The 24,486-nt window shown below is 36.2% G+C and overlaps 1 protein-coding gene across 11 annotated transcripts in view; it reads right to left on the bottom strand.

The window, feature by feature from the left end:
* The window catches only part of LOC117208626 (papilin), a 164,991-nt gene that overhangs the window by 35,345 nt on the left and 105,160 nt on the right, over positions 1-24,486 (bottom strand). For all 11 annotated transcript variants that reach the window (XM_033449874.1, XM_033449873.1, XM_033449884.1 and 8 more), the window contains exons 3-4: positions 11,875-12,062; positions 8,767-8,827 (exon numbers count right to left, since the gene is read on the bottom strand). In XM_033449874.1, the coding sequence (XP_033305765.1) occupies positions 8,767-8,827; positions 11,875-12,062 (249 nt within the window). The remainder of the gene's footprint in view (positions 1-8,766; positions 8,828-11,874; positions 12,063-24,486) is intronic.

The following is a 24,486-nucleotide window of genomic DNA, read 5'->3' as shown; positions in this document are numbered from 1 at the left end:
GTTTTCACATCAAGATTTTTTCTTATTCGCCTCAGATTCTCTCGCGATCCAATATTTTATCGTCAATTTCCATGTTCCAGTTTTAAGTTCGGATTTATGTTTCTCACAGACATCGTTATTTCGTGCGAAAGAAGCAGCAACAAGAAGTAAATAATAACCTGTTAATGATAAATATCAAGGCTAATAAGTTTTGGAATGATGTATATGTATTTCAAAGCAAGAGGTACATATACAGGGTGGTTGGTAACTGGTGGTACAAGCGGAAAGTGGGTGATTCTACGCGAAAAAAGAAGTCGAAAACAGAATAAAAATTCTTTTTTTAATTTTTTTTTTTTAATTTTTCTATCGAGACAACGATCTACAGTGAGATCCGTTATAACGTACCGCACGCGTACCGAGCGAAAATTCAAAGTCGATTTTCTCGAAAACAAAGCCTCAAACGAAAAATTTTTATTCTATATTTTCGACTTCTTTTTTCGCGTAGAATCATCCCCTTTCCGCTTGTACCACCAGTTACCAACCACCCTGTATAATCTAACATTGCAACTTTCTTAATTTAGTCACGTTTCTACCATTAATATCGCATACAGAGTAAAACACATTAAGTTAGTAAATATCCACATTGAGTTTTCATATCCAATAAATAAATATCATTTCATCTATCCATTTAACAAGTTCAACAAAGAACCCTTATAAAACCACAAAAAATCCTTGAAAAACCTCTATTTCTGGTCTTCAAACTGCGCAAAATCCAATCTCAAGCAAATCTCAAATCGACCTGCAAAACATCCACACGTGTCCCCTATAGAATCTCCCGTATCAATCAAATGCAACCACCAAATCAATAATATCGCACACCCCAAAATTCCCCTTAGAACGATCCAACCATGATACTCCGCTACATTATTTTCCACCAACAACTGGTCACAAAAATTAGATGGTCCCAATCACACATGGGGAAACATTGTGAGTCAACAGAAGAGCTACAGAAAAGTTGGCCTGTTCAGGTAATGTCGATAAATCGAGCGAGGTGAAACGGGCAAAAAGATATCCCGGAGGGACTGGTACAGCACGCACGAGGATACGTCGGCTAGGATTTATGACGGGAGATTTCTTGCGGAGACACGGGACCCCGTGGAAAGGGGTGGGGCCATTGGGTGAAATCGGGCCTCTTGGTGACCGCAAAAGAAAAAGGATCCTGATCGCGAAACCCGCGATCCCGAAACAATGTCAAAGGTTCTGTGACCCTGGTGATTTATGGCGAACCGCTTTGCCGTGGCGGTCCTGCGATTGACCTTGAACGCTTGGTAGGGAATCGATTCACGGGGCACCGTTTAAGAGTCGGAGGAACCTGCACGAATCTCGTGGAAAGTCTGCAAGATGCATGACTCGTGATCAGAGACTTCGCCTCTTTTCAGGATTGCAATTATTGTTTCAAAATTGTGGTTAACTTCTGTAGTGTGGTATCAAAAAGAACTGATCGCAGATGTTGGTTTATTTATTATTGGGTTTGAAAGTTACGAGTTAAGTTTGATTTGATCTTATTTAAAAATAAGCATATGTACATTCTTCATACAGAAAAAGAATTCATCACCCAAGTTTTATGATTATGGAAATGAAACAATAATTTTATAGTAAAATGAAACGAAGTTATTCCAATTGCTGAGGTAAATGGAGTGGTTTTTTAAATAAATGGGATGATCTGTAGGTATTATTAGAATGGACAGAAATGGAATAAAATTCTTCAGTTGTGAAACCAATGAAATTATTAATGAATAATGATATGAGAGATAAAATATGAACAATGAACATAATGTAACGAAACGTAATGAATTAGCAATAAAGGCCGTGAAAGAGAATTTAGAAGTACGTCTTTGGTACAGTCCTACTACTGAATGATTCAATTTTATGTTCTCTTTTCCGTGTGATTTATGGACATAGGGGTATTAAAGCATACGATTGCTCTATCATTTTGCCAGCACCGTGGTCGTAATTCTCAAAAGAATCGCAATATCTCACGTTTGGGATACGAGTATGCGGAACGTCTGTTTGTTTCGATCTTTTATATGCCACTTGCCTTTAGCAGGTGTCGTCCATCCCGTCAAACGTCAAACATGCTTCAGCATAAAAGAAAGAGGAAAAATATGCAATGCATGTTTACTGAGTTTCAAAGAATGTTTTCCTCAAAGAATATAGAATAAACATCCAATATTAATGTAGAATGCTTATAAATCGACTATACTCACGAATGTATAATTAGATCTAGAGTTGCCAGACAAGAAATATATAGTTCTAAAGAAAGATCTGTTACATTTTCCATGTCGTCATTTCGAAGTGTCAGACGTAAAGAAGAGGAATTTATTCGATCTCATGTTCAAATAGCTCAAGTGGCGAAGCAATCGACTGACGAGTGGGAGACCTCCATCAAAATCCAAGTGTAGTTCGATTCATCGACTTTCATACATACTTTATCTACTTTCACACGTCTCTTGAAAATTTTTAAATCAAATAAAATATTAGGTATCGTAGGAAGTTCCGTTATTTTCTTTAAGCCATTTAATTGATAATAGTAATATCTCCCATAAAATTATCAAACTATCACCTTTCTACGATTCACAATCTACAAACTCAAAAAATAATTATTACATGTAAAAAGTCCTACCTAAGTCCTAAATCTTTTAAAAAATGGAGGAAAAAGCTAGTAATTTCCATTGCTGTATTAATCTTAATAATTTTATATCTTACCCTACAATTATTCTCCTATCTAATTCCAGCAGTAAACTAGAGAAGTTGGCGAGAATTCAGTGGAAACAGTTTCATAAATACAGGATCGAATATTCCCGCAATTACGAGGACTCGCAATTAAAGGTTTGCCTCGTTAAAGGAATCCATCTTCTTCAGCCTCTTTTCCGTTCCTTCGTTTATTTCTCGTTCTGGTCTGGCTTTCATCCACCGAAGTCTCCCGGGAGTTTCCGCCGTTCAATAATCTCTGTTTAGCCGGCAGGCATTGTTACTAATTACGAAATGTTTCGCGGTGCCGGGACAAAGGGGCGAGAACAATGAGCGGTGTTCTGGGAGGGAATTTTTGCAACGGCGAGCAATTCGCGGCGAGAAATGGATTGCCCCTGATATCGTAAGTGGCCTGGCGTTCGTTCAATTCCCTTGGAATGTATCGCAGCCGTGGGACGTCTCTTTGCCGGGGAACTAGATTACCCGCCGAATGATTTTAGCAGAATGCACAATGGGACGTTAGGTAAGTATTAAAATTTAACGAGATTAATTAGTGTTCAGGGGATTTTTTTTTGTTCTGAATGTGAGGAAAATAAAGTAAAATTGAAATAGAATCGAAGGCAAAAATAGAAAATTTTTCATTCCGTTACTATCTTTTAACTGTTCGATTCAACTTTCTTGTCTTTTCTGAAAAAGATAATAATTTTGAAAGAATAGAGCGAAATACGATGAATCAAGGGACTTTTATATACTTTTTTAAAAATTAGAAAATCTTTTGCAGTGAGAACACAATTGAAGAATGCAAAATTTCAAATCTTTATAATGAAATTTAATTTATAATTTACTTATGAAAATTACTCTCGAAAAAAATTCTTGTAACACACCAAAGATAAGAGATAAAGATAAAAGCGACACTTCTCGCGTCAATTTTCAACAGCTTTCTCGCACGGAATAAACGTAATTAAATGATGCTTGAATGTTAATTATCATTAATCCACTTATTGTTATGTTATATCTAAAATGTGACGACAATAGAAAAAGTAAAACGATATTTGTCATAGAATATCATTAAAAAAATGTGTAATCATATTTAATGTGGATGAACATTTATAAAGATTTGAAGTTGATTATCGTGGGGCAAGCTGAATCAGCGATCAATATCCATAGGCCGAGGACGCATAACAGCGACGCAGCTTGCGGCTCGTTTCATTTAGCACGTCACTTTAACGAAGTTAATACTTCGCGAGTCCATGCTGTATAATGCCCAGCCGTTCATAAATTTTAGCATCTCCGACAGCGCACTGCTGCGTTATCGGGTGGTTGGGTCATATTGTTGCTCTCGAGGATCATTAAAAAGCCTTTAAGCCACGCAAGATTTTCGACGATCCTCCTTCTGTCAACTAACGTGATTTTACGTCCACAGTTTGATCTATCGTATTATAATATGTATCCTTTCATATTGTTGAATTATCATGTTTTGGAACTCATATCCTAATTAAACAAATACTTTTATATTGGTATTCTTCTTGTTCTCATTCTTGCAATGTTTTATTTTCTGCATCTATTATCTAAATAGTTCAAAAGTTAATCTTCAAACTTGATTTGTATTCAATCAATCGCGAAAGTCTTCTAGAAAATTTCACCGTGAAGTTAGTACGTTCTATATGAAGAAGACAAATTAAAAGCTATTTTAAATACAAAATATTATGCAAAAACATTAGTTCAAAATAATAAGGGTAAACAAATACAAAAAAAAGAGTTTCCCTTTTTGTTTCTGCTTAAATATCTTTGTGAAATAACACATCTTGCTATAAAATATTCATTTCCATATGCTGTTGTATTATAAAATACAGAAATATGTTATAGATATGTATTATGATATGCATGTATGATATATAATATCATACACGTAACATCTATTGAAACATATCTACGTATAATATTTTAATTGCGGAAACATCAAAAAGATATCCCAGAAACTACTCCATTGAAAAAAAGAAATTTATGAATCTTTGAATTTTTAAGATTTTAAAGAAATTCTCTGTACTTCTACGGAGACCATTATATTCCCGGAAGAAGCGCGATTATGAGGACGTGCTTAATGCTGCATAGAAGTTCGAGTTAAATCCATCTAGCAGAAAAGTAATTCGAAGCATCATAAGTTTGGCGATGTGGTGGAAATAATTTTTATAGCGGGTACGTGACTTTCAGAAATACATTTTCACTAGTGATCTTCTCCATCTAGAAAGAAACGGTCGAGGGTTGGAGCAAGTGGTTCTGTTTCCGAAGTAGTTTCTTGTGTCTTGGTAGGCCGTGATCGAGGGTTCGTGATTCGGGAAAATGAAATTAAAGCTGTGGGATCGGTGGCTCGATTGGCGTGGCGGGCGCTCGTGAAAATTGATGCGACGACGTAGCTTCAATTACCGGCAGGAACAGCGAGGGAAAATCCCGTGGACCGTGTGTGACGGGGAAATTAATTTTTAACACGAAAGGGAAACCTCGTACGAGACTCTCGTACAATTTCTCAAAAGTTTGTTTCAACTCGATTCGATACGAACAAAAATTGGCTTCGTTGCTTCTATCGTACGGCCACTTGAAGTATTAACAATACGTTTCGACACTTAAAAGTTTTTGTTGTTTCTGTTTCATGGTTTGAGTAAGAAGTAGGTAGTGTTCGCTACGGAATCGAATAAAAAATTAAATAACACACAAGTCTAAGAAAAAGTTTGCTTGTACTTTGCTATTTCTCTAAAGAAATGGAACTCTAATAAATAAACAATTACTAAAAAATCCACTTTTAGGATTACTTCTCCTGAATAAATCTGCTCTTTTCAAAGGAGAAATCAATAAAATTATTAAAAATCTACCTCTCAAATTCTTCCTCCCCAAAAATACTATCTCTGAACAGAAAAGTACTCTGCCCGCTGAATTACTAAAAATTCACCTTTAACATTCTACCTCCCCAACAAATCCCTTTTAAAGAAAAAGGAGAACTCCAAAAGAAGTTTACCAAACTCCGAGCCTCTCTACCACTCCGTTTTCCTCGAAGACGACTATGTACGGTCTCCATGTGTGTTTACGATTGCCACGAGCGAGATCGTACGGTTTTAACCTGGCCAACCTTCCTGAATACACCCCCGAGTGCCCTCGACTCAAGATTTAGTGTTGGCTCGTGGGAGGGCGATCTTAACCGTGGCTATAAACTTTTAATCCCTGCTCGCGGCTTCGAAACGGGTCAACGCGTCCATCAACCAACGGATGTACTGCGAAACGATCGTCGTGGCTGCTGCAAACGCTACCTGGGCCAGAGATTTTACGGCGTCCCGGTGACCTCGTGAGCTTACAATCATCGGCTGGAATACAGCGGCATGCAACGTTTCAGGGACCGGCTCTGCTTGTCGCCGATTATTAACCCTTCGTTTCGCCTAGTTATTGATCGATAATTCTCTCTCGTTCATTTTCGTCGTGGGTTGATTGGAATCGACCGTGTCTTTGGCAGAACGTGATCGTTTAAGTGTTTAGAATCGTGCGTTATTTTATATCGTTTGAAGTATTTATTTCGCAACGAATGACTGTGCTTTTAAATTTTGGGATACAGTTTCTGACGTAATTGAGTGATAGAAAAGTAGAAGGTAGTTTCAATCGCCGGACGAAAATTGTCAAACTAAACCAACGAATTTTATTTTTCAAGTAAATTTAGTTACCAGATAGAGGTAAAAAGTTTTTCAACCGACTCTTTGCTTTATCAATATAAAATCAAATATCAAATCAAATTGAAATTCGGGTCCTGCTGAGCGAGGATTGAGAAAGTAATTGTTTTAACCCTTTCAGTACCAATTGTTTTTCAAACTGACGAAGTTCTCAATTTTGTAATATCACACTATAAAATAGTGAATATTCTGCTTATAAAACTGAGTAAAAAGTAGAATTTGGATAATTAAACAACATAATTTTACGTACCACTCCAAACAAGTTTTCTCATGTTAGTGGTTCAAACTGTTCGTTTTTCCATGTCAAGAAGTTAGTAAGAAGAATAAATAACAAAGAGCTATCTCTTAGAAGTAGCTAAAACATACGAGTGGAGAATGCAATATCCTATTGTAATACTCCAGGATTAAAGTCGTAAAGCGCGTTCGTGACCTGAATACATATTTGCTCTCTTTGCAAAAATTCTGAACAAATAATACAGAAATTATTTTCGAAAAGAAAGCTTCGGATTTATTTGATCATTTCTATCACTTTTCACCTCCAAATACATATTCATAGATCGCAATAATACAATTTTTCTTGACCCATAAATATGTTTGTACAATAAGGACACATCTAAATTTATAAAGTCAAACAAGTTAAAATTACGCTTAGTAAACGAAAACAACGTTTCTCTTCTTTGAAAAATAGCATTCATAGATAGATTTTCAAGCAGAACCCGCGGCTCCATCCCTCGAATCGCGACTGTTGGTGCGGATTAATGGATCGCCAGACCAATTTGTCAAAATGGGGCGAATCGGACAGAAAGAAATGGTGATTAACAGTATCGCTTTGATTAAGTGGTTTTAAATGAAAGTTGAACGGGCAATGCCACGTGTACGGAGAGTCAAAGCGACGAGAATGATAGCCGGATCGATCCAGGTTAAACGGTGGAACGAGACGCGTGATAAAGGGACAAAAGTTCTTTCGAACAAGCCACACGTGAAACGTCGATCGTCGATGGGAGATCTGTCGTCGGGTTCAAAGTTCAGCCAGTCTGCGGCTGACATTTAACGAACTGAATTAAATAATGGTATAAATCATTTTATTAAAGACCGTCGAACCGATCCGCGAGAAATTGACCGACATATCTAAAGGTTAGGGACATGCACCAGGCAACGTATATTTACTCATAGCAAAGCCGTTCGTTTGATGAGAGATCTGCTTTAAACGCGAATAGCTGAGAGAAATTTAGCTGACGAATTTCTACTTCACAATACATTACGAAATTTTAGGAGGGAAGAGTAAGGGTGAAAAATGATTTGTTTGAATTGAAAAGTTCTTCTTTAATAAAATGATGTAAGGTGAATGAGATAAAATATTATTGTGTGATCAATTTTTATATTATTTCTTATATTATTTAGAAAATCTTTAACTATAGCAAGTTTATTATGCAAATTTATTTTTGTAATATTTGTACGATATAATATGCACACAGATTTATATGCACACATATCGAATATGAACTGTGCTGTATTTTACACGAATTAGTTTTCTGGTTCATAATTGTCAATTATGTAAACAAATTATTAATGTAAATTTATATAATACTGAAGTCGACTTCGCACGAAAATTGTTTATTAGTTTTATTCCACATAGCATGCATAATGAAAATGCAATCAGTTGTGGATATGTTAAATCATATATCTATGTATAGTTGCATAAAAAACTTGTTATTATCATCATTACTATAGAACTATCATTATATAATCTTCTTGTTAAACTCATGTGTAGGAGAAGCATAATTTCTTACGTGCCGGTAGAGATTCAATAATAACAGAGTAGAATGTATTAAGAAACTGTTTAGCCAAAGTGAAAATATCGGGCAATTCTAGATAATGGAGAACGATACTCATTGGTCATGCAGATGCAAGTAATTGAAGCATGTGACACGCGTCGCGGCCTCGTTACTGTTTGATAGATTGTCCAGAGAACTGACCTATTACAATAATAGATCACATAGATTTTCTCTAACTACATGACTATTAATGATGTATAACTACGCGTTTGATTTGTTTATCTTATGCTATTCTTTATGTCTGATATAAAAATAAAGAGAAAATTGTTCCAATCAAATTAACGTGGATGTTATCGAATAATGTTTATTATTAAATGATTGCTAAATGATTACCAAATAATACTTGAAATGCTTAAAAAATTGATTTGATTTACGCAACTATATTTGGATTTTTTATTATATTATTGTGCTGAAACTTTATTGATATTTTACATATCGATATTTTGAGTAGAATAAATGTAATAACATCGCGTTTTATAGATCACACTCACCTGGATATTGCAAGAGAAAAATCGCCTCGACGCACCACTGCACCTGTTGTAGCCATTGTCGCTGCAACGATAAGACATCTTTATAGCGTTCAATAAGCCTTTTCACAACAGAATATAGGATCAAATAATCAATAAGATTGATACTCCCGATATTTATCTTAGATTTAACTTTAAAATGATTCCACATTTATTGTTCTTAACAAGACGCAAAAGAAAATTTAAAAAAATCCAAAATCACAATTAATTTCATAGTTATCACAAATTTATTGCGATCAAATTAAATTTTAAAAAATTCGCGATTTCACAAAATTGCGATTTCATCCGCAAAGCTTGATTAATTCCATAATTTGATAATTTTATGATTAATTCTGGTCGTACCAAAATTTAATAGATAACACAAACAGGCGAATATTTGTAGCGTGTTACACTGATCCTTTCGATTCCAAAGCGTAGATCCAACGATCCCGAAAAAATGGCGGCTCGTATCTCTAATCGGAAATTCACAGTCCGTTAAATCTTGCGTCGGTCGTACCTCCTCGTTAATGAGCTTCTTTCGAGGAAACTCGAAGGAAAAGTGGAGCGACGAATTTTTTTCGCACCGTAAACCGCCAACGTTCTCCACCTCGACACGCTGGGAAAAAAATGCGATTCGCTGGCTCGGTTTCTAAATAATTCGCGCGCAATCCTTTCGGGGAAATTGCTCTCCCTCGCCTTACACGGCTTCCATTCGAATGAAATTTTCATGCGGAAATCAGGCGGAAGGAATCTAACGTATGAGTTTAATGCACTTGTAAAGCGGTGCTGAATTACCGCCCTGGATTAGTTGAACTACTCGCTAGAATTTTTTAAGTAAATATATACTTAGTACGAAGTTTTGAAGTTTGTTTCAGATACTTATTCCTGACTACTTTTTACTTTTAGATCATAAAGCAAATCTTTATAGTACAAATGAGATGTCAATTTATATTGAGCCTATATCTGTTTACCTTTGTTCGTCTGAACAAATAGATGGGTGAAGTGCAACAGATAGTAGTAATTCCCTACTTGTTTTGAGTAGTATATTATTAGATAGGTGTTTTGTTTGGAAAATTACGCTTGTTTTTCTATGTTTTTCAAATTTGAGTGTATTATGGTTCATACAATTATTTTATTACATCCACTAATTAAATTTAAAATACCTATCTTGAAAGATTTAATCTAAATATTTTATTAATTCCAACATCGTATTAAACCAGTGATTATAAGCCAATCAAAATGTTAAAATTAACTTCTATCGGAAACAATTAAAAATAGCACCTAGAAAGTTTCTATTTCACATCGTGAACACTTTCTTCAGCAATTTCGGATCACGATATTACGATGCAATATAATCGTAACATGAAATTAATCTAGCATCGGGTTCTTTGAAATTATATACGCTAGACGCAGAATGTTCGAAATTCTAGTCGCGGAAGTCGTGAAACGAAGTTCGTAAATTGAAAAGAACTGCAAAGCAACGCGATTAAGATTGACCTACGACATGATCCATCCATGAGATCATTCTACAAGCCGAATGCTTTCACAAGATACGATTAGCCCGCTTTCTCGTTTCATCGAACGTGTTATTAGCGATTGGCTCTCGATTTCTTCGACCGATACCCATCGTTCTCTCATTCGATTTTCCTCTTTTCCTCGTTTCATTTACGTAACGAACTTACGGTTTCCGCTACCTTCCTTTCAGTGCGAAATTCTTTGAAACGATTGGAACGATATCAGAAGAATGCATTAGTGGTCACGATTAGTCTTATTTCTTTATTATTAAATATATTATTATTATTAATAATTTGTTATTTATTATTATTAGACAGACTTTAGATATATTTTAAATAAAACAAATTTCTTAATAATTTACATAAATTAAACATGTAAAGTTTTATAATATAAGAAATATGGTTTTCTATACGAAAATTGCGAAATTCTTGGAAACGAAGTTTTGAGACGACATTACGTTGAAATATTTCTTTAATGTTTCGTGATCTTTTCTTTGGCTACCACGCAGATAATATAAAAACAAGTATTGATCAAAATTCATAATATGAAAACCTGCATGATGAAAATTATAGCTAGAACATTTTACTCCTTTTAAAACTTTTATATATGATCTAAAAATATGTATTATAAAAAAGTGCTTCATAATTCATATAAAGCACAACATAAAATCTTACGATGTAGAAACAAATTCTGTACGAAAAAAATTGTGAGATCGTTTGAGACGAAGCTTCAGAAGGACACCGGAAGCGCGCGCTGGTGGTCGCGATTAATCTTAGCCGTGCATCCTCCTTCAGATAAGAAGGATTTACCGTGATTCTCCGCAAGAAGTTGACCCGTCAAAAACTCTCACCAGAAAAGTCTTCGAAGCGTGGAAACGGCGACGAGACCGAATTGAATTTGAATAAACCCATCTTTTGCGAAAAGACGAGATAAAAAATTAATTTTCCATTACCAAGTCCGACTGGGGACATTTCGCGGGTCGTTGGAATTTCAAGCTCAGTTTCGTTAACGTTTGCCTGCAGTTATGTCTTGTAATGAAATATTAACGCGGTATAAGAAATTCTAAACGTAGGAAAAACATCTCGTGAATATTTATAGGAACGAAAACCGTATCTGAGAATTGTCGTGAAAGTCTTCAGGTGCTTCCTGTTTGGATATGTAATAGTGACTTAATTAGAACGTTCTCTTCGTCACATGAAACTGTATATATACGTGTAATTAATGTAAAGTATATATAATTGGAAGAGTTTCTATGGTAAACGTGGTCATTAGAATGCTGAATGTTCTCGTAAAATTAACATTATTAGCAACTAATGTAATAACAATTATAGTAAAAAAAATATAATAGAGCAATATTAACAAGATTTTATAAATTACCAGTGATAATAAATTCTCTTATAATAGTTATTTTAATAACAAATTTTCTGTTAAAGCGAGTGAGGTTCTATAAATGAATTCTATAATACAAAGTACGGTTTTACATAAAACCGTAGAGTTGTAAATATTTGTCAATTTATCACAAAGTCATCAACCAAACTTATCAAATCTTCCCCAAAAGGAATAAGTCGAATCACTTACTCTATATCAAGACACTGTCTAGTCTGATGCGCGACACCACCACCACAGGATCTGGAACACGAGCTAGGCGTGGACCATGGTCCCCACGTTCCTTGTTCAGGTTCATCCGTATCCAACACGAAGCTACTAGGCAAATAGCTTTCTCCATGTTGACGACGATGTCTTTCGTGCCTCAATTTTATGTGATGCTGAAACATAGAATCACGAAAATACACTTAGCACACTGTTCCTGTAGCACAAAATCCTCCAAAGAGGTTAAACAAAGGGCAAGGTTCGACTATCGAGTATCAGTATCAGAGGTCGCGCAGAAGACGTGGGAACACAGGGCGAAGGTTTCACGTTAAGTGCCTCCTTATTCACCTGTGTGTTGGGTTTTGCGTTGCAATAGGAGCATGACTGACCTTCGTGGGGAGCAACATAGGCGTGATCCCCTTATCGGTTGGCTTCGATAAGGTATAGGCTTTTAGCAGTGATAAACGGCCAGCTAGTGACAGGGGTGAAACGTGAACTGCGTTATCGTTGCCTGCAAGTGTATATTCGATGGCTTTATGGGTTAGATTCATGTTAAACAGCAGGCACAGGTGTGTAGTTTTTCTTTGGTTCAGCTGGGTTTAAGTTGGAGGTGAGGTGATCGAGTTACTATGGTATAGCTATATTTTAGATTCATGACGTAAGTTGGTGGCTATAAGTATTAAGATACCTACGCATTTGTTGGAAAATTGTAATAAATTTTTCTGTTGTAGTTCTCTTGGTATTTTAGTATTATGGGATACGTGTGAAGTAACAGATTTCTAATGTGAAGAAAATAAAAGCAACAGAACGCACTCAGTTTGTACCAAATACAGTATTTTATCGAAACGCAACAGGTGTTTTCGCAAAGTCTAGTTCCTTTTTATGGAATAAGAGATTTCTAATAAAAGAAAATAAAATAGGTAATAAAAGCTTAAACATCGAGCAACGTTTTCTTCAGCAGTTGATTAAGGGTATTAGAATGGTTTCATTTATATTTCTTTATTTTTCTGTTTCTGCCGCTTTCGTCTGTATAATTCGGCATCGTTCTACTTGGTCCTACCATAAATAAAACAACCAATATTAGCAAAGTTCTGTTTCGCACTACCATCAAAGAAGTTCCTGTCTACGCTTATATTCTAATATTCCTCTCTTTCTACTGTTTTCGTCCGTATAATTCTGTATCATTCTACTTGACCCTCCCACAAACAAAACAACCAACGTTAGCAAAATTCAGTTTAACTTCATTCAACTAACAACGCTGTATAATAGAAACTCCTGGTTTTGTTTATATTCTTCTACTTCCCTATTTCTTTTAATTTCGTCCGCATAATCCTGTATTATTCTACTAGATTCTCCTACCGCGAAAGGAAGCAACGGAACACTCCAAGAGACGAACGTTCCCCTAGTCATTCCCCACTTTCATACTTGCAAATTAGAAACCTGGAAGAAATATCGCAGTGGGTGAGCGTACCCCTTGCTCAGTTGACCCAGAAAGAAAAGCTGGAGATTAATATCCAAGCAAATGGGGCGACAATCGTGCGATCTTGAAAGGACTCCTGGGTTCTCCTTCGTGCCTCTTTTCTCTTTTATAGCTCTTCTTTCACCTTTAGAACGGCAGTCACATAACGTTTCCGCCGGTCGACCATTTCTGGCATGGCTCCAAGCCAGTTTGCATTGGTTGGTTGTAAAGTGCATGCCCTCCCGTTTCCAAATAGAATTATCGCTCCACACTTTTTGCCCTTCGGCTCTTCTCTCCTTCTCAGATAGATAAGATTGCCTTTCATTTAACGATCTCTACCGTTTCCTTCCAGTTTCTATATCTTAATATCTGGGAAGTAAAAGTTCTAGATTCCAGGTTCTAGATATTAGAGTATAGCAGGGTTGCTTTATTAGAGTCGGCTTCAACATCTTAAAATTCAACTTTGCACAGAATAATCAAAGTTGTTGTATCTTATGTGATATCGTTACTCCTTAAGATAATAACGAAAGGGTGAGAAAATATCGTATCCTATGCAATGTATTTTATCCAAATATTTCGTTATGTTAACGAGATCAGTAACAACGAGTTACACAATCCATTTTCCATTTTAAGTTACTTAAAAATTATTCATAACCAAATTTGGCGAATTGTAAGGTAACTCGCTTAGTTCAAACATCCTTTTAATTCAAATGATCCTATTCTAGTTGGAGCTCATGGATCGAAGATACTCGTTGGTTAGAATCGAAAGGAAAGGAGAAGTTGCATGTTCAACTGGCGTCAGTGTACATTTCCTCGAGATTATTGGTCCGCGAAGGAAGTTTCCAGAGTTTCTGGTAACCAGTTGAAACTTGTCCCACGAGCTGAGTTAACCTCGCGGCACAATTTCGAAAGTTTCCTTGATCGAAGTGTATCTCCGACCGATAAATAGCGGTGATAAATGAACCGGCCCGAACAGCCGCTCATTTTTCACCGACTTTATTAAATTTCTTGCCGCTCTCGGCTCGAACCCAGTAACGCATTTACGAAGCTGGGTCGCGAGTAATCGCTCGATGATAGTTCGAGGCGAGATACTATTTCAGAGGAGCAACATGACCTGGGAAAAGTAATATAAATCGACACTTTTGGACAAATAAGGTATAAACCTCGATATGATACTACTTCGATATAACATGAAATAATTGGTCGGCAAGATTTATGTTTGACGAAATTTAGAAATTTTATATTTTCTTACAGTTCAATTCGATCGAAAATGGTAATTTTAGTTTCGAATATTCGACTGGACGGATGCTCTGTACCATAATGGAGGCATTCATAACCATTTCAACATTTTTTCAGATTTTTTAAAGGACTAGAACAGTAACAAAGAAAGAACTTGGACATGGGCGATTCACGACCGGTTTGACTACGGATTGTGCACAAATATATTTATGTATGAAAAGTTAAATGGCTCGAAATAATAATTTGTATAACATACAGTTACTATATATTCTCTTTAAATGATTTTGAAATTCTCTAATTGTCATAAATATTTTAGTTTGGTAAAATTCATATCCCTGTTCTCTTCTTTCAGACTGATTGCTTTTCTCGTTCCTTAATTTACATAAATATACAGAGAATTTTCACTGTTTTAATATTTTAATTGACTCACATACAAAGAATTGTACAGTACAAGCAGCGGTAATTCAGAACCGAGCTTATAAATCTTCGAATCTTCACCGACCCGGCGTACCATGTTGGATAACACGCAACGAGATTTATTCAAACATCGGCTAATACATTAAGTAACTCTCAGGGAATCTCGTTTCATGATCTCATCAAAGTTGGAACACAAGCTGGGCATAATTTAACGCGTGGCTCGTGACTCTGTGCCGTAACTTGCTAATCGGATGAATTCCACGCGGCATAATCAATACGAACGCAATAAATCTATCTTCCATTAAACATCCGTGCAATTACGCATTGTAAACCCATCCATTCCTTCTCCGATCCCTCTGCGTTTGTCTTGGTCAATTATTCGTACACAAAATAGTAGTTAACCCACGGGTGAACCTTAAATTGGTTTTCACGATACCTCCAACGAAACAATTTCGAAGCAATTATCCACTGACACGCCAATGTTCGATTTCAGATTAGCCGGTAAACACTACACGAATATTTCTTCCTTCTTTCCTTTTTCCTCAAATATACTAATTGTATTTTCAATATATATTGAATATATATTGATATATATTTTGTATATTCGTTGTTATTTATGTACTTCTTGTGGAAGAAATCGAAAGTTAGGAAATTTTTTGAATTTTTGAAATATTACAAAACTGAATTTTTGAAAAATTACAAAAACTAGAATTTTGGAAAAGATTGAAGAATTTGGAAAAAATCTTTGCGAAGTTGCAAAATTAGAAAATGCTAAAATTTCTGTAATCTTTAGAAAAATTTATAGCAAAAGTTCCAAGTTTACAAAATTTTTAGGATCGGCTAATGGAATTTCCTAAGAATTGTACGAACTTTAGATTATCCCAAAAGTTTCAAAGATCTGTTAAATTTACACGGAACGTTTTACTTTTTATTATACACGCCACAGAGAATCATCGCTTCAAATTTCGACGAAGCCTTCAAGCGAACCATCTTCGATCGTCCATATTCTAAAACACTCTCCAACCGCAACCGGTTAACATGAAAGAAAAAAGAAAGCAAAAGAAAAATCACACAACTTAAGACGAATTTAATTCTACGGAAGTCTCTTCGCTCCCTTTGCAGTCTCTCCAGTCGCAATTAAAGATGTGTCGCGAAGTCTCTACGTCGGCCGTATCAAGCTTCAAAGGGTTCCATATTCCTGTTCCTTGTGGCGCTTTTTTCCGGCCGTTCCTCCGCGATACAGCGAAAAAAAATAAGAGATTACAGACTGGCAGGCTGTAAATAAGTTTCGTACAGCTGTACGTGGATTTTTGTGGAGCGTGGGAGAACACATGGGCTAGAAGTGTCGTCAGCGTTTCCGCATGAGTCGACTCAGAGGCTTTTCTTTCCAGTGAGCATCTGCGCCGTGTGTCGTGTGGAACCGTAACGTGAGAATATACGACGATAATAATGGCACGACTGCAACGTGGGTGACTATAAAACCCCGTAGACGCGATTCCGTTTTGCAAAACACCTCTCTAAGACGTCCACCGACATAGGGAAAACCGTGCAGATTAAAACGCCGGGTTTCTTCTTCGACGGCGAACACCCGGTGGCTGGTGTAATTTATGCGTCGTCGCTCGGAGAATCGTAATTTTTCGACGTTCTTTCTTCTGACTGGCAAGGACTTCCGGTCTCGCTCGCCTGAGTTACTCGCGGTTCAAGTGAAAGGTTAACCAATGGTAGGGATTGATTTACAATGAAGGAAAGCGAGAGGTGAATGTGGGGTGCGTAATTTTGTATTTGAGATATTGGATATTTTGGAATTTCGTTAGGTCAGTAGACTTTTAGGTTATGTTCTAAATTATCAAGGATATTAAGGATATCTTCGAATCTTTAAGCATAGTTTATTGATGATACATAATAAAATACAACCTCGGAGTAGAAATATGAATAGTTGATATGTTTGTTTAATATCGAAAGATTTATCGTACGACTGGTGTGTACGAGTTAATTCGCCAAAATTTCTTGAAGTGAAAATTGTCTATCTTCGTGAAACTTACATCCGAGTCAGTTAAGGTAAATATGAACCAATTGACAACTCATAAAAATTCCTTCAAATGAAGATCATCTGTTATTTATTTAGAAGGATACAACATTTAAATATACAGAATACAGAACAATATTTAGAATTATACAGAATTACATTTATTAAAAATTGTTAAGTGCTTCTATGCAATAATATCCTACATCCTCTTCTTCGTACATCGTACAAAATTCCTAGTAGAACAATCAACCAAATATTCCTAATCTAAAGTCACTCTGTCAAACAAACAAAAAAAGCTCTCAGCTAAGAAATTTAAATGAAAGATTCTCGAGAAGAAGTGATCTCAATTCAAGCGATGACACAGTTCCTAAGATTGATCCAGCAGCTGTGCAGATTCCAAGATCTCGAATATTATCAATGACTCACTTCATTCCCTTTGATACCGCAGCTATAAAGGGATCTTTTGAAAAATAAAAGGGGAAAATTGGGTCTCCAGCAATTCTCACAGCAATATAGCCGCGATCACGACTAGCTCGCGATAAATCATGTAATTAAACCGGCTTCTTAAACGGTGACTAACCATTCCGTGTACGTGAAGCCAGCTGCTACTGTTGTATGGTTTACGTTTACATCATCGGGCGACACGCGCGTGAAATGATCGGCTATTTCTGCGCCAGACTAGCAGACGCGGCTCGGCTAAATTGCAAGACGGCGTTCACTTCTGGCAGCCTAGTTGCTTCTGTTGGCTACACACAATTAAAACAACTGCCGGGTTTTCTAGCCGCTTTTTCTCGTTAATCATGGAATAAGAATTCTTGGATTAACCCAGTTCCCGCGAGTCGAGTCGATGTCTGTCATTGGTGACTGTGCGTTTATTCGTGGTACGCTGTCTCATGACTCGTAAAGCTTCGTTAGAATGGTTCATTGTTATATATAGTTCTCCTGTATCGTATCATATTCTCGTATTGGCAATGACCATCTTATGGCGGGCCGAATTTTAGATTGAAATTGGAATGTGTTCTATTTGCATCTTCTTTCTTTTTTGTATTATTCGATATCTTCATTTGATATTGTTCCATTGTTTTTCATTGCGTTGTTATTATTAATAGGTAATAACGTAATTAATAATTAATAAATTTGTAAGTACAAAAAGTTGAAACTTCAATCAAGATTGAAGATCACAGACAAAACACATGATAAGCAATTTTATAGTTCAATAATAATCAACTCCATGTTATCAAAACTGTTCTTTTATTTGGTCGTAGAATTGAACGTATATTTTTGCACTCTATTGAACATTTCGAAAATGACTTTTCAACTGTTTAAAGGTTTGAACCTCGAATTTTATACAATTTCTTTCCTTTTAAAATTCTACTTTTTCTGTGAACGGAACTGAAAATTTGATAAGAATGACTACAGAGAAAAGGTAGAATTATCAAAATTAGATGGCGATTAAGTTCCATCCTTATTCGACAGTTTCCAAAAGTCCGCAGACGAATATAATTTGGTTAGAAATTGCTATAGAATGTGGGCGGAGGATGAATTATTCACCGTTCATTTGGTTGCTTGCGCTCGTTCCTGTATGAGCATTTAGAAACGCGCGAAAGCCGTGCCACAATTACACAAATTATGTCAAAGAATGCGTTTAACCCGGTGCAATGTTTCACCGTGTGCGCGTCACTATATTAAAGCGGACGATCGTTCAGCCGTTTCTGACATCAAAGCGGGGACCTTACAATTGTTAAGGTTTACGACGCTCCATGGACGACCGGCTAATTTATGCTAATATGAGGTGGTTACGCATCGAGGAAGTGCAACGTCCGCACCTTTGCGGCTTGACGCGTCGGCATTCCAAAACGATGCTATCCAAATGACCATGGAATGCACCAAGAAATTGTTTCTGCTCTGTAACGGTCTTTCATTTCATTCAACTTCTATCTCGCGAGATATGTGCAATCCATACAAAACTGTATATTTCAGATTCTATAAGTTTTCAATTTACGAAAAAAATCGTATAATAAATATTGCATTTATTAAATTACCTTTATAGTCAATATAAAATAATACAGATGGAATTCAAAAGTTCAGTATTCGAATTAACAATTAAACAAAATCTTTTCTTCGTTGGATTAATTTTTCATTGATTGCGAGTTCACGAAAACTTTCTATGAAACTTTTCTATTAACAATATTCTCGAAACTTCCTCTAGATCATTTAAAATAGGAAATCCGTCCCGGAGGATCCTAAAATTAATATACCTCAATTACTAGCTTCATACCATATAATATCAACTTTCAATTCTAGCATCTATTCTTTCACAAATTCGTATGAAGCTCCTAAACCTCACGGAATCTTTTCGCTGGAATCGTTCTTCAAATTTCCTGTACAAATCAACCGAATACGAAATGCATGGAAAATGCAAACAAAAGCTGCGAATCCTAAAATTATCATGCTAAATACCAAGGCAAAATATCACACTATATTAACTTTCAATCACGGTGTCGATTCTTTCAGTAGGTTTCATCAGCTGTCGAATCGTTGATCAAACAAGGGACGATCGACACGGATCGAGGCTCGGTAATCTTGACAGTGTCGATCACGCTCGTTTCCATGATCGATCCTGTAGTCGATTAGCCGTGGCATTGGCTCCGGCGCGTCGCACGTCTGCCGTGACGAGATACGAAACGTAACCTGTTAACAGTGAAACATAATCCAATATCCCGAGGGCAACGATCCGCAGGAGAGGCTTTCTGCGACCACCGATCGAATAACTCAGCCGAGCCACCGCTTCTCCGCATCGAGATTAACATAATCTCGATGACAGTGAATTAAGCTGCTCGATCGTATACGCTTACCTGTCGGGCTCGTTCTCGTTCGCACCTCGATAAAACACATCAATCGTTCTATTCTATTGGAAATCATATTCACTCGAAAACGATTTCATACGTTTATAGAGAATTTTTTTTCGTCGAATCGAAATCCAAGCGAATTTGATAGATCTCTGACGTGAATGAAGCTGATGGAAGATTGAATATTCTCGACTAGAATGTGGAAGCTCGAAAGTCGTTTCAATTTTTCATCTAAATTTGAATAAGTATGCTATGTGTCGAGATAAAGTTTCTTATAGATCTATGTATGAAAATTTTTAATTTATTATCCTACCTGGAAATTTCCAAAAATATATTTAAATCATGTTAGTTTTCATATATTTATTTTAGTTTTGAAATACTATGTGGAGCAATTCATTTCTCACTCATTTTTGTTTTGGTTATTTCTAAAAAATGATAGCTTCTTATACCTTAATCTTCCATATAATCTTTTATTTTTGTCAAAGAAAAGAATTCGTAATGTTTTAAGATGTTTAACGTAAAATTGAAATGAGAAATCATGTATCACATTAATTTTTCATATTTTGTGTGTGCAGTAGTATGCAGCCATCTTTTAATAGAAGAAATTTATAATTGGGTCGAAAGTGATCGAATGAACATAACAGGTTTAAAACAAAGACACAATATTCATAACTATATGACAAAATTCCAGTTTGAGATGACTGAATGACTATAATAAAATTATAACTTTCATCCATTTAAACTTCTCTTTGACTAATTTTCCCAGTTGGGATGTATAGTTCTCTATTATGGTATTAAGTGAACTTTGCATGGATGTAGTATTGAAAGGTTAAGAAGCAATCAAAATTTTCTAAAGGACGAAAAGTTCTATCGGCCGCATAATTTCCCATGAGAACGTCGTTATAACATGTACACGCCTAAAACACATTTTCGTGGAGCATGGACCAATAATCGCGACATTAGTGGTTAGATAAGCACGAATGCTTTTTAGTAGCAACGTCTCAGCAATAGAACGATAACTTCTCCTAGCAAGAAGGAGATCATTAATCATGCACACCATGAATTCGCGTTATGAAAGGTGGAGCAGAACTGGCAACAAAAACGAGGATTTAAATGCATCGACTTACTGCATCTCTGGTACTTGCGTTCGTGAAACTCCGGAATAGCTGGAATCGTTGGAAAGACTCACATACAGCATTATCTCCAGCCCTTTGGCCTTAAATTTCTAGATAATCGCGCCTTAATTAACCAACGATACAACCAAACTTCATGCTTAATGCCGTATTAGATAAACTTTAATTAACCTTTTTATAAAATCTAATCTCTATTACAAGTAATAAATGTATTTGTTCTAATTTTTGTACATTATATATGTTTTATAAAATCATCCGAAAAAAATGTTTCTATAATAATTTGAGAATAATTAATGAAAAAATAGCCTTTCTAACTGACAAAAATAAATTTGTTCCTGAAAGAGTTAATGGGCAATTTCAAATTTCGTTTAACTTCTGACCCACATTTCATTACACGTTCGTAGAAGTTATGCACACGGTTTGGAGGCCGTGAAATATTACAATCACGTTTCGTATACTGACCACTGTTCCATGTTTTTGAGTATACATTTTCATTGTTGAACCTCATTCTAATTGGTCAAACAATCTGAATTCATGCAACATGCATCACCCCTTTATCAGTGTTATCCTGTCATTTACTTGAAATATTCTTTCACATTTCTATTTGAAGTATTCACACGAAGTTATTCAAACAGCTTCAAATCGAGGAGCACGACTTGTACCAAGACAGACTTCTCATTCCACTTATTTTACGATACTTTCTATAGCCACTGTACTTAAAACAATAAAACAGTAAACTAAAAATTCATTTTACTCTTCCAATCCCCATTAAACAATTTTCTACATAATTACCCGCAAACTCATTCAAACCACGCCGGGCATGCATTAACCGCAATTACTCAAGAATTATCTACAATAATTACTCGAGAATTTCATTAACAGAGAATTTCACTAAGACATGATATACCTCCTGTACCAACCAGTGTACCTACATATCAACATTTACCTACAATGTGTCTGCAAAACAAATCTCATGCCGCAAACGTTTGTTCGAAGATCAGTCATGAAATGCGTTAGGATCTCCGGTGGCCACTGGTCCTTGAAATTCGACGGTCATACGAGATTGCGGTTAGGAAAGAGTTAATTAAATGGTTCGGAGAAGTTGATGTCGCTTGGGTCAGTCGATGAACCATGAACGAAAGCAACCGTACACACCACCACGCCTTTCCCTTAATAATCACTGCGTATACATTCCGCTCGTCTGACTGCTCGCAGAGACGAACCGTGCTCGAATCGTGCAAATTGCCACGACGATTTCGTCTGCTCGAGATCCGGCCCGATAACACAGGCGAAATGGGAATGTCTGTGACACGACGGTGAATTTATCGCGCCGCTTCGTTCGTTGACGAGCCGTCGTTTCGAGCCTTCGCGCGATGCAACCGCGCGCCGCGTTAACGAACGCGTTTTTTTCCTGTAGACTTCCCTCTTTTTTCCTTCTTCCTTTCTTCTCGCTCGCGTAAATCACGGACGACACCGAATCGCGGGATTTCTGGCAGACGGACGAGTTAACAGGATTTGGTAATGATGATGTACGATGCGTTGCTCGGGGTAATAGGTAGGCTTAAACGCGACATTGAGGGTGCAATTTAGAGACGAGTTGAGGATAAACGAGTTCGTTTAAAACGACGTTACGATTATGTGATTGTGTCTGCGATTTATTTGGGGAAGTATTTTCTGTGTGGATGGATCTGTCCCAAGTATTGTCGCTGGACTGTGTTAATGCAAATTATGCTTTTACGAATACGGCTCGAGAAATGAGATCTAAATGGACAATCTTCTCGCATCTTTTTAATTTGGATATCTTCTATACCTTTGTATATCTGTGTACATTTAAAGTTATGTAATATCTTGGCGTGCAATCATCTTGGATAATTGTGAGTGGTAGAAGTTTGGTGTGGTTTCTATGGTGAAGCTGGTGGGTGATCTATGTAGAAAATTGTTTATTGTGGGATCATGGCCGTAGTAACAAAAGTATTTTTGTTTTATTCTCTCTTTCTGTCCTTCAGTATGGATATATTGTAAATGTTTGTTGAAATCCATAAAAATTTGTAATCTAGCAAGTATCACTATTTAGAGAATTATTATAAAAACAACGTGCTTAAGGAATTGGCTAATATATTTCATGAGAACTCTATTGAAAGTAAGTTTAGTGATTTACAGATTCATTAAAACTCAAAAGTAAATAAAGTGACCTTATTCAGAGAAGTATTTTACAAATTGATTTTTAGATATAGCGGCGCATAAACGCGAACCTTTATCGGATTACTTTAAAGTTACTTGTGTAATTAACGTTTACAAATATTCTGGTCACAACGAGGGTAATCACAGATAAGTTATCGTGTTTCTTAACTATTGCGGAGCCTGTAAGCTACGACTTGGCGCGTTTCCTTTTGCCGCTGAAATTTCTGTTGCATTCGGTGCTTATTCCATGGAGATACAATTAAAAGTTGCTTCTAACCTGTTTCCCGGCTTACATCTGCGCCACAGCGAAACAGCCAAATATAAAGCGAGAACCGTACGAAAATTAACGTTTACAGAAAGTAAAGAGAAAGAAAGCATTGCAAGAAAGAAAAGGCGTAATTCCAAGAAGTACCTGAGCAGCAACTTTTCGAACTGCCGCTTTATTTCCATTTTTTGCTACGTTTTAAGAACACGTGGCTTAAAAACACCGAGGGAAGAATGTTGCCGAAATAACCAAATGACTTTAAACTGCATTTAAGAGCATTGAGGGAATTAACCACGTTTTATCACGATTCGTTAGAAAATTACTTTCCGTGTTAATTCGAAAATTGGATTTGACGATCTGTTCTCTTTTTACAAAATAAGCTGTTCTGTGTGCAATGACAAAAAATATATCTACTCTATTAAATGGCCCATAAAATCTCTTCACGTTCGTTTTACGAGCTGGATGCTGTGAAAACGAGCACAAAGAGATGGAGACTCGCAAAAGGAGTTTAATTACTTCATTCCTAATCCATCGCGGCTGATAGATACGGATTCGAGCTCCTCGTAAATTCTGCCACCACCACATTTCCTCATTGGAAGACAGGGACTGTACAATCGTCCTTTATCTTTTCCTCGTATGGTACCGTTATGATATCCTCGTTTTGTAACTATTTTTACGGGCACTCAGATTGATGTAGGAAGTGTTGTACAAATGGAAAAGAGGAAATTTTTTATGGAAAGATACTGTTAATTAATATGTTCGATTTTAATGTCAAGTGAAGAATGACATTATTGCAAAAAATGTCATAAAAGAGGAATTCAGGAATGCCTAGGTAAAGTTCGAGAAGACATAAAATGTAAATTTTATCAAAAATATTTTATATATCTTTTGTTTCTGACGGATTTGTTTCTAATGGATTTGTTTCTAAGAAAAATATAACGCACTAAAATTTGGACCAGTTTCATTGAAAATAAATACATTCATGGTTTAACACAACATGTAACGCGAAAAGATTAATAACTGTGGAAAAT

The sequence above is a fragment of the Bombus bifarius genome, unplaced genomic scaffold (assembly GCF_011952205.1).
Source record: "Bombus bifarius isolate JDL3187 unplaced genomic scaffold, Bbif_JDL3187 scf7180000008148, whole genome shotgun sequence".
Classification (NCBI taxonomy): Eukaryota; Metazoa; Arthropoda; class Insecta; order Hymenoptera; family Apidae; genus Bombus; species Bombus bifarius.
This window is presented reverse-complemented; position numbering and strand designations above follow the sequence as displayed.